The sequence below is a fragment of the Scyliorhinus torazame genome, chromosome 16, assembly GCF_047496885.1.
Source record: "Scyliorhinus torazame isolate Kashiwa2021f chromosome 16, sScyTor2.1, whole genome shotgun sequence".
In the NCBI taxonomy this organism is placed as follows: Eukaryota; Metazoa; Chordata; class Chondrichthyes; order Carcharhiniformes; family Scyliorhinidae; genus Scyliorhinus; species Scyliorhinus torazame.
This window is the reverse complement of record NC_092722.1, coordinates 81,567,329-81,581,217: the sequence shown is the minus strand read 5'-3', so window position 1 is coordinate 81,581,217 and position 13,889 is coordinate 81,567,329. Positions and strand designations below refer to the sequence as shown.

At 55.8% G+C, this 13,889-nt stretch overlaps 1 protein-coding gene and 1 non-coding gene across 2 annotated transcripts in view; both read right to left on the bottom strand.

The window, feature by feature from the left end:
• The window catches only part of ncapd2 (non-SMC condensin I complex, subunit D2), a 136,209-nt gene extending 126,782 nt beyond the window's left edge, over positions 1 to 9,427 (bottom strand). The window contains exons 1-6 of the mRNA XM_072477587.1: positions 9,282 to 9,427; positions 4,879 to 4,954; positions 4,399 to 4,457; positions 3,399 to 3,580; positions 1,143 to 1,282; positions 923 to 1,050 (exon numbers count right to left, since the gene is read on the bottom strand). Of these exons, the coding sequence (XP_072333688.1) occupies positions 923 to 1,050; positions 1,143 to 1,282; positions 3,399 to 3,580; positions 4,399 to 4,457; positions 4,879 to 4,954; positions 9,282 to 9,399 (703 nt within the window). The 5' untranslated portion in view covers positions 9,400 to 9,427. The remainder of the gene's footprint in view (positions 1 to 922; positions 1,051 to 1,142; positions 1,283 to 3,398; positions 3,581 to 4,398; positions 4,458 to 4,878; positions 4,955 to 9,281) is intronic.
• LOC140393393 (small nucleolar RNA U85) lies at positions 3,932 to 4,250 on the bottom strand. Its single transcript, XR_011935588.1, has one exon. It is a non-coding gene; the product is annotated as a small nucleolar RNA U85 (small nucleolar RNA).
• Positions 9,428 to 13,889: the final 4,462 nt, after the last annotated feature.

Sequence of the window (13,889 nt, the reverse complement as noted above, 5' to 3'; positions counted from 1 at the left end):
AATCCACCCAATCTGCATATCTCTGGACTGTAGGAGGAAACCGGAGGAAGCCCACACAGGCATGCGAAGAACGTGCAAACTCCACAGTCACAGTTCACAGATTGCAAACATGTTGGGGCTTTTCGTCCAGTTTCCTGACATACATTGGGGTCTGGTCCAGTATCCCAACAGTAGGGCCACGTCCTATATGCAGTGTCTGAGAAGAGGAAATCCCAAACACATACTCTTTACTTGAGGCAGTTCACGAGATTGATTCTGGGGATGAAGGACTTGTCTTCTGAACAGAGATTGAGTGGTTACGGCGATACTCGCTGGAGTTTAAAAGAATGAGAGATCTAATTGAGGTATACAAGATACTGAAGGGGATCGACAGGGTAGACGTGGAGCGGATGTTACCCCTTGTCGGACATTCTAGTACGGGAGGCCATCGTTTAATGCTGGGGCGACAGATTTAAAACAGAAATGAGGCGGAATTAACAAGGGTCGTGGATCAGTGGGATCCTCTCTCCCTGCGTGCGGGACACTGAACACATTTAAGGAGGGGGTACATGTGTTACACTTAGTCGTGGGATGACGGGTTATGGACAGCGAGGTAGGAAGGCGGAGAGGCCAGCCATGGTGGTTTGACTGGCGGAAGTGGGCTCGAGGGGCTGAATGGCTTCCTCCTGCGCCTCGCTCTTATGGACTTTAAATCAGAAAAATCACAACATGTTAGCGTAGCCCCTCATAAGTGATTGGTTAAATCATATCATAAAAACGTGACATGGTGGCAGCGGTGGGCCACAGCCAGGCTGCTGATGCCTCCCATGTTCAACTCATGTAAATATGTCCTCTTGTGCCTGGTCTAAGTAATAGAACAGGAGAAGTGTTTGCACAATCCCAGATGTACTCGGCCTGTAACCACCGCCACCCCCACACCCACCCAGCATGTGGTTGTATCGCTTAATCATGACACCGAGGAGGTGAGCCACGGCCTCACGAGTTGCCTTGTTCTTGACCTGCCCGATGCTCGGGCATTCGAGGATGTGGCAGCAGCAAGCAGTGATGAGCCTATGAGCACAGATAAAAGAGGAAAAGGATCAGAAGAGGTGGCCAGGTTCGGAGGGCAGACTAATGGCTACTGCCCCTCTCCCCTCACTAACCGGCTAAACTCCTCCTCCACCTGGTCCATGGACCAGAGCCTCCGGATTTCGAGCTGCAGTAGCTGGTTGAGGACCTGCAGGGCATGGGCACGTGCCGACTCCCAGTCAAAGGCCCCGGACTTCGACTTCAATTTCCGGGCCTGTGACAAGTGCACAGAGCGGGAGGGCGGAGACAGAGGGAGGGGGCGCGAGTGAGAGACAGACAGGCAGAGGGGTGAGAGAGAGATGGGAGGGGGGCAAGATTCAAACAGCCAGGGGAGGGGACGAGAGGGACGGAGAAGAGGGCTACAGAGGTTGAGGGACAGAGAGAGGGGGAGAGGGAGGGGGAGAGGGAGGGAGAGAGAGGGGGACAGAGGGAGGGGGAGAGAGAGGGACAGAGGGAGGGGAGAGAGAGGGACAGACGGAGGGGGCAAGAGAGGACAGACGGAGGGGGAGAGGGGGGACAGAGGGAGGGGAGAGAGAGGGTCAGAGGGAGGGGGAGAGAGGGGGGCAGAAGGGGAGAAAGAGGGACAGAGGGAGGGGCGAGAGAGGGACAGAGGGAGGGAGAGGAGAGAGGAAGGGGGAGAGAGAGGGACAGAGGGAGGGGAGAGACAGAGGGAGGGGAGAGGGACAGAGGGAAGGGAGAGAGAGGGACAGAGGGAGGGGAGAGAGAGGGACAGAATGAGGTGAGAGGGACAGAGGGAGGGGAGAGAGAGGGACAGAATGAGGTGAGAGGGACAGAGGGAAGGGAGAGAGAGGGACAGAATGAGGTGAGAGGGACAGAGGGAGGGGAGAGAGAGGGACAGAGGGAGGGGAGAGAGAGGGACAGAGGGAGGGGAGAGAGAGGGACAGAGGGAGGGGAGAGAGAGGGACAGAGGGAGGGGAGAGAGGGACAGAGGGACGGGAGAGAGGGACAGAGGGAGGGGAGAGAGAGGGACAGAGGGAGGGGAGAGAGAGGGACAGAGGGAGGGGAGAGAGAGGGACAGAGGGAGGGGAGAGAGAGGGACAGAGGGAGGGGAGAGAGAGGGACAGAGGGAGGGGGAGAGAGAGGGACAGAGGGAGGGGGAGAGAGAGGGACAGAGGGAGGGGGAGAGAGAGGGACAGAGGGAGGGGGAGAGAGAGGGACAGAGGGAGGGGGAGAGAGAGGGACAGAGGGAGGGGGAGAGAGAGGGACAGAGGCAGGGGGAGAGAGAGACAGAGGGAAGGGGAGAGAGAGGGACAGAGGGAGGGGAGAGTGGGACAGAGGGAGGGGAGAGTGGGACAGAGGGAGAGGAGAGTGGGACAGAGGGAAGGGGAGAGGGAGGGGCAGAGGGAGGGGAGAGAGGGGGACAGAGGGAGGGGAGAGGGAGGGACAGAGGGGGAGAGAGGACAGAGGGAGGGGGAGAGAGAGAGTGACAGAGGGAGGGGGAGAGAGAGGGACAGAGGGAGGGGGAAAGAGGTGGAGAGGGGAGGGGAGAGAGAGGACAGAGGGAGGGGAGAGAGAGGGACAGAGGGAGGGGAGAGAGAGGGACAGAGGGAGGGGAGAGAGAGGGACAGAGGGAGGGGAGAGAGAGGGACAGAGGGAGGGGGAGAGAGAGGGACAGAGGGAGGGGGAGAGAGATGGAGAGGGGAGGGGAGAGAGAGGACAGAGGGAGGAGAAAGAGAGGACAGAGGGAGGGGAGAAAGGGACAGAGGGTGGGGAGAGAGATGGAGAGGGGTAGAGAGGCAGACAGAGGGAGGGGGTGATAGGGGGACAGAGAGAGGGGGAGAGACAGAGGGGGTAGAAACAGAGGGGTGGGGAGGGGAACAGAGAGAGAGGGAGTGAGGGAAGGGGAAGTGAAACAGAGGGAGGGGGAAAGAGGGGGAGGGGGAGAGAGAGAGACATATACGGACGGGAACAGGAGGGGCAGAGAAATCATTTAATTATTAAAAGACAGACAATATTAAAGGCTTGTCTGACAATGGACAAGGTACAAGACTCAATGTCACTAAGATGCTATCGCTATGCCAACTCCTGATGCACATCATCCTGATTCGAGGGAACCACCTACATAGTCCCTCCCCCCATCCATGGCAACCACCCAGTCCCACTCCCCCCCCCTCCAAACCCCGCCCAATCCGGCTCTCTTCCCCCCCCCCCCCCCCAAACCCCGCCCAATCCGTAGGAACCACTCACCCATCCCGTCAAACATCACAGGGCCTCTGTCGCTACAGCCTTGCCTTAAGCCACACCCTCACTCATCTACCCAGGCGGTGTTGATTCCACCACTGACCCAGCCCGCACGCCCTCCTCATCACCTTGCCCACAGGGCCCACATTCGCAAGCTCTTCCTTGTAGTTTTGGTTGTCGAAGGCCTCAATGAGCTGCGTCAGCAGATAGCAGCTCATCTTCACAGCGTTGAGGTGATCAAGGCGTGCCGAAGGCGTCAGAGTTGTGTCATCCAAGACAGCCGGGAGGTCGCTGGAGTGCCGAGAGACAGCTGCAGGAAGGTGGGGTGGGTGCAAAGTAAAGAGCAAAACACATCAGACAACAGTCAGGGTGACAGAATGGGAACAGACAATGTAGAGGTAGCTCTGTATTGTAGCTGTCCTTGGGAGTAGTTGGTGCTAACAATGGGTATAAAGTGGGTGGGACTATAGGAGGGTTATCATGTTCTCCATTTGTCAGGTTCCACTTTTTCAGAGGGAGATCTGTAATGTCCTTGTCCCTGGGAGTGCCCGATATTGGCACTGGGTATGAAGTGGGGCGCTGGTGTGGGCAATGGGGGTGGGCGTTTTCACTATCAGGCTCAAATGGAGGGAGCTCCATATTGAGAACGCATGCATTTAACAACCATCAGATTACCAAAGATGTGCGATCATATCTCGCAGGAGAGGAAATACCATGCTGACAGACACAACCTTTGACCTGCAACCCTTTGAAAATCTCTGTCCGTACCTCGCACACTTTCACGATTCCAGCCAGGGTCTTGGGCTCAAACACCCTGCATCCACAAGCAGCCGAGGTACTGGATTACTGTTGGTCCGCCCTTACAGCGAGCGCGTGAGACTCGACAACGCACGCCAAGATTACAGACCGTGAGGTCAAAGGTCACAGAAGCCAGCACTCCCCTGAACGAGGTCACATTCGCCTTGGTGTCATCATGTGGTTTGTCCCTCCCTGTCTCGCCACCAAACCCCTGCCTGCGAGCCCATGGATCGCAGCTCAGTGAACAGCAACCATCCCCACCCCACCCGCAGGAAGGGGGGGGGGGGGCACCTCCAGAGAGCTCTCCCCACCCTCCTCTCCATCCCTTACCTTTCACCAGAAGATCCAGTGTCTGCTCCTGCAGGCTGGGTTCCACGGCACGGAATTGGCTGCAATCGCAGTGGGGGGTGGGAAGAGAGAAAACAGCAGGTCAGAAAGTTGCAGTGGAGCCTGGGAGAGGCAGGGTCACCAGCAAACTGTTCAACCCCACCAACCGACCTCTTGCTTACCCTCCCAGTAACTGGTCCCACTACCCCCATTTCCTCAAAGGGAGAGAGACAGTGGGAGAACTTGCTTGCAACATGAGGGCAAGGGATTGCGCTGCAGGCACGCGATAGGTTGTGCAAAAGAGATCCAGAGAGATACATCACACCTTGATCAGAAACAGACAGCATTCAGAATCGAGGAGCGAGTGCGTTTTGCCCCTCTGGGCACCAGCATACATGCCCCCCCCCCCCACTCAACACAACATCGTCCAACTTGACCCTTCTTTGTTTCACATCAGTCAGCCCCTGCTCTGATGTTACTCACCTCAGGACACTGTAGAGAGTATCGAAATGATCGAGCAATGCCAGGGGTCCGGTGCTACGAAAAGCCAATTTGAAAGCTATGGGGCATGAGGAAAATAAAGTGAACGAGCTGCAACGCCATCCAACTCCCGAATCACAGCATCCCGTCCCATCCAACCCCACTGTGTCACACCTTAGAAATGCAAGGTTTTAAATTCTGGAAAATGTCGAACGAGAAAGGATGGCGCGGTAGGGAGTGAGTGAGTAAACGAAGGGGAGGGAATGGCAGAGTTTACTGTCCAGTTTGCTGGAGCTGCCCCCACTCCAATTGCTGAGTGGCAGTTATCGGTCAACCACCTGAAGCCAGATTAGAGGCAAAGGTGTAAATTACATTCTTAGCTAGTGCGCAATGTTAGTCTCTGTGAGACGTGGGAGATCGGAACGCTGGAAGCGGCACAGTCGACTACGTCTGCAGGAAGTGTAACCAATGGCAGCTCCTCAGAGACCAGTGTGGTTCAGTTGGTTGCACTGAGGAGCATGCAGGTGGCTGAAAGCATCAAAGATAGGAGTCATAGGGATGTGGTCACACCCAAGGTGCAGGCAGACAAATGGGCGACCGCTAGAAAGGGCAGGCAGTCAGTGCAGGAATACCCTGTGGCTGTCCCCCTCTCTGGACTGTTTTGGATACTGTTGGATGTATAGCCTATCAGGGGAAAACAACAGCAGTCAGAACAGTGGCACCACAACTGGCTCTGTTGCTCAGCAGGGGAGGGCAAAGTGCAGGAGAGCGATAGTTAAAGGGGACTCTATAGTAAGGGGCACAGCTAGGCGCTTCTGTGGAAGTGAAAGAGACTCCAGGATGGTGTGTTGCCTCCCTGGTGCCAGGGTCAAGGATATCTCTGAACGAACACAGCACGTCCTGAAGGCAGATGGTAGTACACATAAGTACTAACGACACAGGCAGGAAGAGTGAAGAGGTCCTGCAGAAGGAGTTCCGGGAGTTAGGCAGTAAGCTAAAAAGCAGGACCTCTAGGGTAGCAATCTCAGGATTACTCCCTGTGCCCCGTGCCGGTTAGGCTAGACATAGGCTAGAAATAGGATAGTGCGGCTAAAAACAGGATAGTGCAGCGAAACACAAGGCTAAACTGGTGGTGTAGGAGGGAGGGTTTCAGATTTCTGGACCATTGGGATCTCTTCCAGGGCACGTGGGACTTGTACAAGAAGGATGGGTTGCATCTAAACTGGAGGGGCACCAATATCCTGGCTGGGAGGTTTGCTAGAGTCACTCGGGAGGATTTGAACTAGTACGGCGGGGGATGTGGGAGCCAGAGCATTCGCTTAGAAGCGGTTCTGACTGATGGGGAAATAGAGAACAAAAATAAGAGAACTACATCACCCTCCGGCAGAACAAAAAAGGTGAAAAGTGAGAGAAGGGTGGTAGGTGGTCAATGCAGGACTGAGGGTGTTGTACCTAAATGTGTGCGGTGTACAGAACAAGGTAAATGAGTTTATTTGGGTTTTTTTTTTAAATGTAGAGTACCCAATTATTTTTTTCCTCCAATTAAGGGGCAATTTAGCATGGCCAATCCACCTAACCTGCACATCTTTGGATTGTAGGGGTGAAACCCAAGCAGACATGGAGAGAATGTGCAAACTCCACACGGACAGTGACCCAGGGCCAGGATTCAAACCTGGGTCCTCAGTGCCACAGTCCTAGTGCTAATCACTGTGCTACATGCCACCCTGAGGTAAATGAGCTTGTTGCGCATATTGAAATTGGCCAGTACGATGTTGTGGGCATCACAGACGTGGCTGCAAGGGGATCAGGGCTGGGATCGAAATATCCAAGGATATATGTCCTATTGAAAGGACAGGCAGATGGGCATAGGGGGCGGGGTTGCATTGTTAGTAAGGAATGAAGTTAAATCGATAGCAAGGAGCGATATAGGATCAGAAGGCATAGGATCTCTGTGGGTAGAGTTGAGGAATCGTAAAGGTAAAATGACCCTGATGGGAGTTATGTACAGGCCCCCTAGCAGTAGTCAGGATGTGGGGCAGAAAATAAATCAGGAGATAGAAAAGGCATGTAAAAAAGGCAATATTACAATAATCATGGGGGCTTCAATATGCAGGTGGACTGGGAAAATCAGGTTGGTAGTGGATCCCAAGAAAAGGAATTTGTGGAATGTCTAAGAGATGGGGTTTTTTGGAGCAGCTTGTGACAGAGCCTACTAGGGAACAGGCAATTCTGAATTTGGTGATGTGTAATGAAGAAGACTTGATTAGGGATCTTAAGGTGAAGGAACCCTTAGGGAGCAGCGACCACAATAGGGAGAAGCTGGAATCAGCTGTGACGGTATTACAATGAAATAACGGTAACTACAAAGAGATGAGGAAGGAGCTGGCCAGAGTTGATTGGAAAAGGAGCCTAGACAGTGGAACAGCAATGGCAGGAGTTTCGGGGGGGTTATTCGGGAGGCACAGCAGAAATTCATCCCAAGGAGGAGGAAACATGCTAAGGGGAGGACAAGGCAGCCATGGCTGACCAGGGAAGTCAAGGACAGCATAAAGGCTAAAGAAAAAGTATAGGCGAGGATTAGTGGGAAGCAAAACGATTGGGAAGCCTTTAAAAGCAAGCAGAGGTCAACTAAAAAAACAATGGGGGGGGGGGGGGGAAGAGAGAGAGAGAGAGAGAGAGAGAGAGAGAGAGAGAGAAGATGAAATATGAGCGTAAGCGAGCTAGTAATATAAAAGAAGATAGGAAAAGTTTTCTTCAATATATATGGAAGGTAAAAGAGAGGCAAAAATAGACATTGGACCACTGGAAAATATGGCTGGAGAAGTAATAAAAGGAAACAAAGAAATGGCAGAGGAACTGAATAGTTACTTTGCATCAGTCTTCACGGTGGAAGACACCAGTGGGATGCCAGAGCTCCAGGAGAACCAGGGGGCAGAGGTGAGAGCAGTGGCCATCACTGAGGAGAAGGCTCTGGGGAAACTGAAAGGTCTGAAGGTGGATAAGTCACCTGGACCGGATGGACTACACCCCAGGGTCCGAAAAGAGATAGCTGAGGAAATTGTGGAGGCATCGGTGGTGATCTTTCAGGAATCACTGGAGGCAGGAAGGGTCCCAGAGGACTTGAAAATGGTGAATGTAACACTACTGTTTAAGAAGGGAGGAAGGCAGAAGATTGGAAATTATAGGCCAGTTAGCCTGGCTTCGGTCATTGGTAAGATTTTAGAGACCATTATTAAAGATGAGATCGCAGAGTACTTGGAAATGCATGATAAAATAGAACTGAGTCATCACGGCTTCGTTAAGGGGAGGTCATGTCTAACAAATCTGTTAGCGTTCTTTGAGGAGGTAACAAGGAAGTTAGATAAAGGAGAACCAGTGGACGTGATTTATTTAGATTTCCAGAAGGCCTTTGACAAGGTGCCGCATAGGAGACTGTTAAATGTGTTAAGAGCCCATGGTGTTAAGGGTGAGATCCTGGCATGGGTAGAGGATTGGCTGACTGGCAGAAGGCAGAGAGTGGGGATAAAGGGGTCTTTTTCAGGATGGCAGCCAGTGACTAGTGGTGTGCCTCAGGGGTCTGTAAGTGGCAGATAGAATACAATGTAGAAAAGTGTGAGGTTATCAACTTTGGAAGGAGGAATGGAGGCAAAGACTATTTTCTAAAATGCTTCGGAAATCAGAAGCACAAAGGGACTTGGGAGACCTTGTTTACGATTCTCTGAAGGTTAAGTCAGCATATAGGAAGACAAATCAATGTTAGCATTTGTGCAGAGAGGGCTAGAATACAAGACCAGGGATGCACTTCTGAGGCTGTATAAGGCTCTGGTCAGACCCCATTTGAAGTATTGTGAGCAGTTTTGGGCCCCATATCTAAGGATGTGCTGGCCTTGGGAAGGTCAAATGGAGGTTCACAAGAATGATCTCTGGAATGAAGAACTTGTCGTATGAGGAACGGTTGAGGACTCTGGGTCTGTACTCGCTGGAGTTTCGATGGATATGGGGGAAATCTTATTGAAACTTACAGGATACTGCGAGGTCTGGATAGAGTGGACATGGAGAGGATGTGTCCACTTGTAGGAGAAACTAGAAGCAGAGGACACAACCTCAGACTAAAAGGACGATCCTTTAAAACAGAGATGAGGAGGAATTTCTTCAGCCAGAGGGTGGTGAATCTGTGGAACACTTTGCCGCAGACGGCTGTGGAGGCCAAATCACTGAGTGTCTTTAAGACAGAGATAGATAGGCTCTTGATTAATAAGGGGATCAGGGGTTATGGGGAGAAGGCTGGAGAATGGGGATGAGAAAAATATCAGCCAGGATTGAACGGCGGAGCAGACTCGATGGGCCAAGCGGCCTAATTCTTCAGCAGTGACAACGGGCAGCCTTACCCGTGCTGAATGTCTTACCCTGAATGTGTTCAGCGAGTTGGCGGACAGGCAGCACCTCCTGAACCACATACTGTCTCACCCGTCCGCTCCTCAGCAGCTCCGAGCGCTCCCCGGGAATGACAAACTCACAGGCCATCGGGCTGGTCAAGGGCAATCAGAAGCCTGAAAAGATAACAGGGATGGAGGAATGGTAAAAGGTTTAACAGGTGAAGGGGAAGTAGCGGAGGGAGAGCACAATAACTGTCCATACAGGGGCTCACACACTGAATGGGACAGATCTCCCCGCAGGTAATGACCAGCCACATCGTGGGCCTCTACCAAGACAGGAACCCGGTATCTCCCCACACCCCGATACATGAACATGTGCATGTGCAAGCTACCCCCGCCCCTCCCGCGACGTGGATCATCAGTCTTGCCGCCCCACTACCCACCATCCGAAACAGGGACTGGTTTCCCCGACCACCCTGGAGACAAAGAACCGTCCCGTTCCTCCCCAACACGGAGACAGGGACCGGTCTCCCTGGCTCCACACCCATCCCATCTGACACAGGGGCCACTCTCACTGAACCCCTTCCCCCACAGAGACAAGGCCCAATATCCCTGAACACCCCCCCCCCCCCCCCCAACCCGGAGACAGGGACCGATCTCCTCCCCACCCGAGACAGGGACTGGTCTCCCGAACGACAACACCCCCTCCCCCCTGACAGGGACTGCCCCCCCCCGATTCTCTCTCCCCCCCCTCCCCAGACAGGGACTGGACCCCCCAATCCCTCCCCACCCTCAGGCAGGGACCGGTGTCCCCGAACCGACCCCCACCAAGACAGGGACTCGCTTCCCCGAACCCTCTCCCCCTCCAAGCACAGGAACAGGTCCTTTGGCCCTCCAAGCCTGTGCCTGTCATGATACCAACCTTTACCAAAACCCTCAGCACTTCCTAGTGCCATATCCCTCTACACCCATCCTATAAATGTGTTTGCCAAGATGCCTTTTGAACGCCGTTAATGTATCTGCTTCCACAACCTCCCCTGGCAACACGTTCCAGACACTCACCACCCTTTGTGTAGAAAACCTGCCTCTCACATCTCCTCTAAACTTTGCCCCATGGACCTTAAATCTATGCCCCCTGGTGACTGACCCCTCCACCCTGGGAAAGAGTGCCTGCCCATCCACTCTATCCATGCCCCTCACAATTTTGTAGACTTATCAGGTCACCTCTCAACCTCCGTCTTTCTAATGAAAACAATCCGAGTCTATTCAGCCTCCCCACATAGCTAACACCCTCCCGACCAGGCAACATCCTGGTAAACCTCCTCTGCACCCTCTCCAAAGTCTTCACATCGTTCTGGTAGTGCGGCGACCAGAAATGTGCGCAATATTCCAAGTGCGGCCGTACCAAGGTTCTCGATAACTGTAGCTTGACATGTCAGTTTTTATACTCCATGTCCCGTCCAATGAAGGCAAGCATTCCGTCTGCTTTCTTCACTACCTTGTCCACTTCTGTTGCCACCTTCAAAGATCTGTGGACCTGCACACCCAGATAGAATATTTACAGTGCAGAAGGAGGCCATTCAGCCCATCGAGACTGCACCGGCCCTTGGATAGAGCACCCCACTTAAATCCACACCTCCATCCTATGCCCGTAACCCCACCTAACCTGTTTGGACAGAAAACGCAATGTATCATGGCCGATTCACCTAATCTGCACATCATAGACTGTGGGAGGAAACCGGAGCACCCGGAGGAAACCCACGCAAACACGGGGAGAACGTGCAGACTCCGCACAGACAATGACTCAAGCCAGGAATCGAACCTGGGACCTTGGAGCTGTGATGCAACAGTGCTAACCACTGTGCTATGTGCCGGCCACTCTCTGACTTTCTATTTACGGTATATTTCCCCCATTATGTTAAGCCGACCAAAATGCATCACCTCACATTTGTCCAGATTAGACTCCATTTGCCATTTCTCTGCCCGAGTCTCTACGTTCTGCTGTATCCTCTGACAATCCTCAACACCATCTGCCACTCCACCCATTTTGGTGTCATCCGTGAACTTATTAATCAGACCCCATACCCCTGGACGCTACCCCCACCCCCGGGTCAGGCTCTCTCAACCACCACCCCCCCGGCCCCAAGACAGGGACTGGCCCCCATCCACCGGGACTGGTCTCCACGATCCCCCCCTTCTTACTTGACAGGGAACAGTTGCCCCGCATTCCCCCTGGAGAAAGGGACCGGTCTCCCCGCATTCTCCCTGGAGACAGGGACCGGTCTCCCCGCATTCCCCCTGGAGACAGGGACCTGTCTCCCCGCATTCTCCCTGGAGACAGGGACCGGTCTCCCCGCATTCCCCCCGGAGACAGGGACCGGTCTCCCCGCATTCCCCCGAGACAGCGACCGGTCTCCGCGCATTCCCGCCGGAGACAGGGACCGGTCTCCCCGCATTCCCCCGAGACAGCGACCGGTCTCCCCGCATTCCCCCTGGAGAAAGGGACCGGTCTCCCCGCATTCCCCCTGGAGACAGGGACCGGTCTCCCCGCATTCCCCCTGGAGACAGGGACCGGTCTCCCCGCATTCCCCCGAGACAGCGACCGGTCTCCCCGCATTCCCCCTGGAGAAAGGGACCGGTCTCCCCGCATTCTCCCTGGAGACAGGGACCGGTCTCCCCGCATTCCCCCTGGAGACAGGGACCTGTCTCCCCGCATTCTCCCTGGAGACAGGGACCGGTCTCCCCGCATTCCCCCCGGAGACAGGGACCGGTCTCCCCGCATTCCCCCGAGACAGGGACCGGTCTCCCCGCATTCCCCCCGGAGACAGGGACCGGTCTCCCCGCATTCCCCCCGGAGACAGGGACCAGTCTCCCCGCATTCCCCCCGGAGACAGGGACCGGTCTCCCCGCATTCCCCCTGGAGACAGGGACCTGTCTCCCCGCATTCTCCCTGGAGACAGGGACCGGTCTCCCCGCATTCCCCCCGGAGACAGGGACCGGTCTCCCCGCATTCCCCCCGGAGACAGGGACCGGTCTCCCCGCATTCCCCCGAGACAGGGACCGGTCTCCCCGCATTCCCCCGAGACAGCGACCGGTCTCCCCGCATTCCCCCCGGAGACAGTGACGGGTCTCCCCGCATTCCCCCTGGAGACAGGGACCGGTCTCCCCGATACCCCCCTGGAGACAGGGACCGGTCTCCCCGCATTCCCCCCGGAGACAGGGACCGGTCTCCCCGCATTCCCCCGAGACAGCGACCGGTCTCCCCGCATTCCCCCCGGAGACAGTGACCGGTCTCCCCGATACCCCCCCTGGAGACAGTGACCGGTCTCCCCGCATTCCCCCTGGAGACAGGGACCGGTCTCCCCGATACCCCCCCTGGAGACAGGGACCGGTCTCCCCGCATTCCCCCGAGACAGCGACCGGTCTCCCCGCATTCCCCCCGGAGACAGTGACGGGTCTCCCCGCATTCCCCCTGGAGACAGGGACCGGTCTCCCCGATACCCCCCTGGAGACAGGGACCGGTCTCCCCGCATTCCCCCCGGAGACAGGGACCGGTCTCCCCGCATTCCCCCGAGACAGCGACCGGTCTCCCCGCATTCCCCCCGGAGACAGTGACCGGTCTCCCCGATACCCCCCCTGGAGACAGTGACCGGTCTCCCCGCATTCCCCCTGGAGACAGGGACCGGTCTCCCCGATACCCCCCCTGGAGACAGGGACCGGTCTCCCCGATACCCCCCCTGGAGACAGGGACCGGTCTCCCCGATAACCCACCTGGAGACAGCGACCGGTCTCCCCGCATTCCCCCCCTGGAGACAGGGACCGGTCTCCCCGATACCCCCCCTGGAGACAGGGACCGGTCTCCCCGATACCCCCCCTGGAGACAGGGACCGGTCTCCCCGATAACCCACCCGGAGACAGCGACCGGTCTCCCCGCATTCCCCCCGGAGACAGGGACCGGTCTCCCCGCATTCCCCCTGGAGACAGGGACCGGTCTCCCCGATACCCCCCCTGGAGACAGGGACCGGTCTCCTCGATACCCCCCCGGAGACAGGGACCGGTCTCCCCGATACCCCCCCTGGAGACAGGGACCGGTCTCCCCGATACCCCCCCTGGAGACAGGGACCGGTCTCCCCGATAACCCACCCGGAGACAGGGACCGGTCTCCCCGCATTCCCCCTGGAGACAGGGACCGGTCTCCCCGATACCCCCCCTGGAGACAGGGACCGGTCTCCCCGATAACCCACCCGGAGACAGGGACCAGTCTCCCCGCATTACCCCTGGAGACAGGGAGCGGTCTCCCCGAATCCCCTATAGACAGGGAGCGCCCCCCCCCCCCGAGACAGCGACCAGTCTCCCCGATTGCGGGGGGCGGGGAATATACTGATTAGATTGCGGGGGGGGGGGAGAAATATACTGATTAGATTGCGGGGGGGATATACTGAATAGATTGCGGGGGGGGGGAATACACTGATTAGATTGCGGGGGGGGGAATATACTGATTAGATTGCGGGGGGGGGGGAATATACTGATTAGATTGCGGGGCGGGGAATATACTGATTAGATTGCGGGGGGGGAATATACTGATTAGATTGCGGGGGGGGAATATACTGATTAGATTGCGGGGGGGGGAATATACTG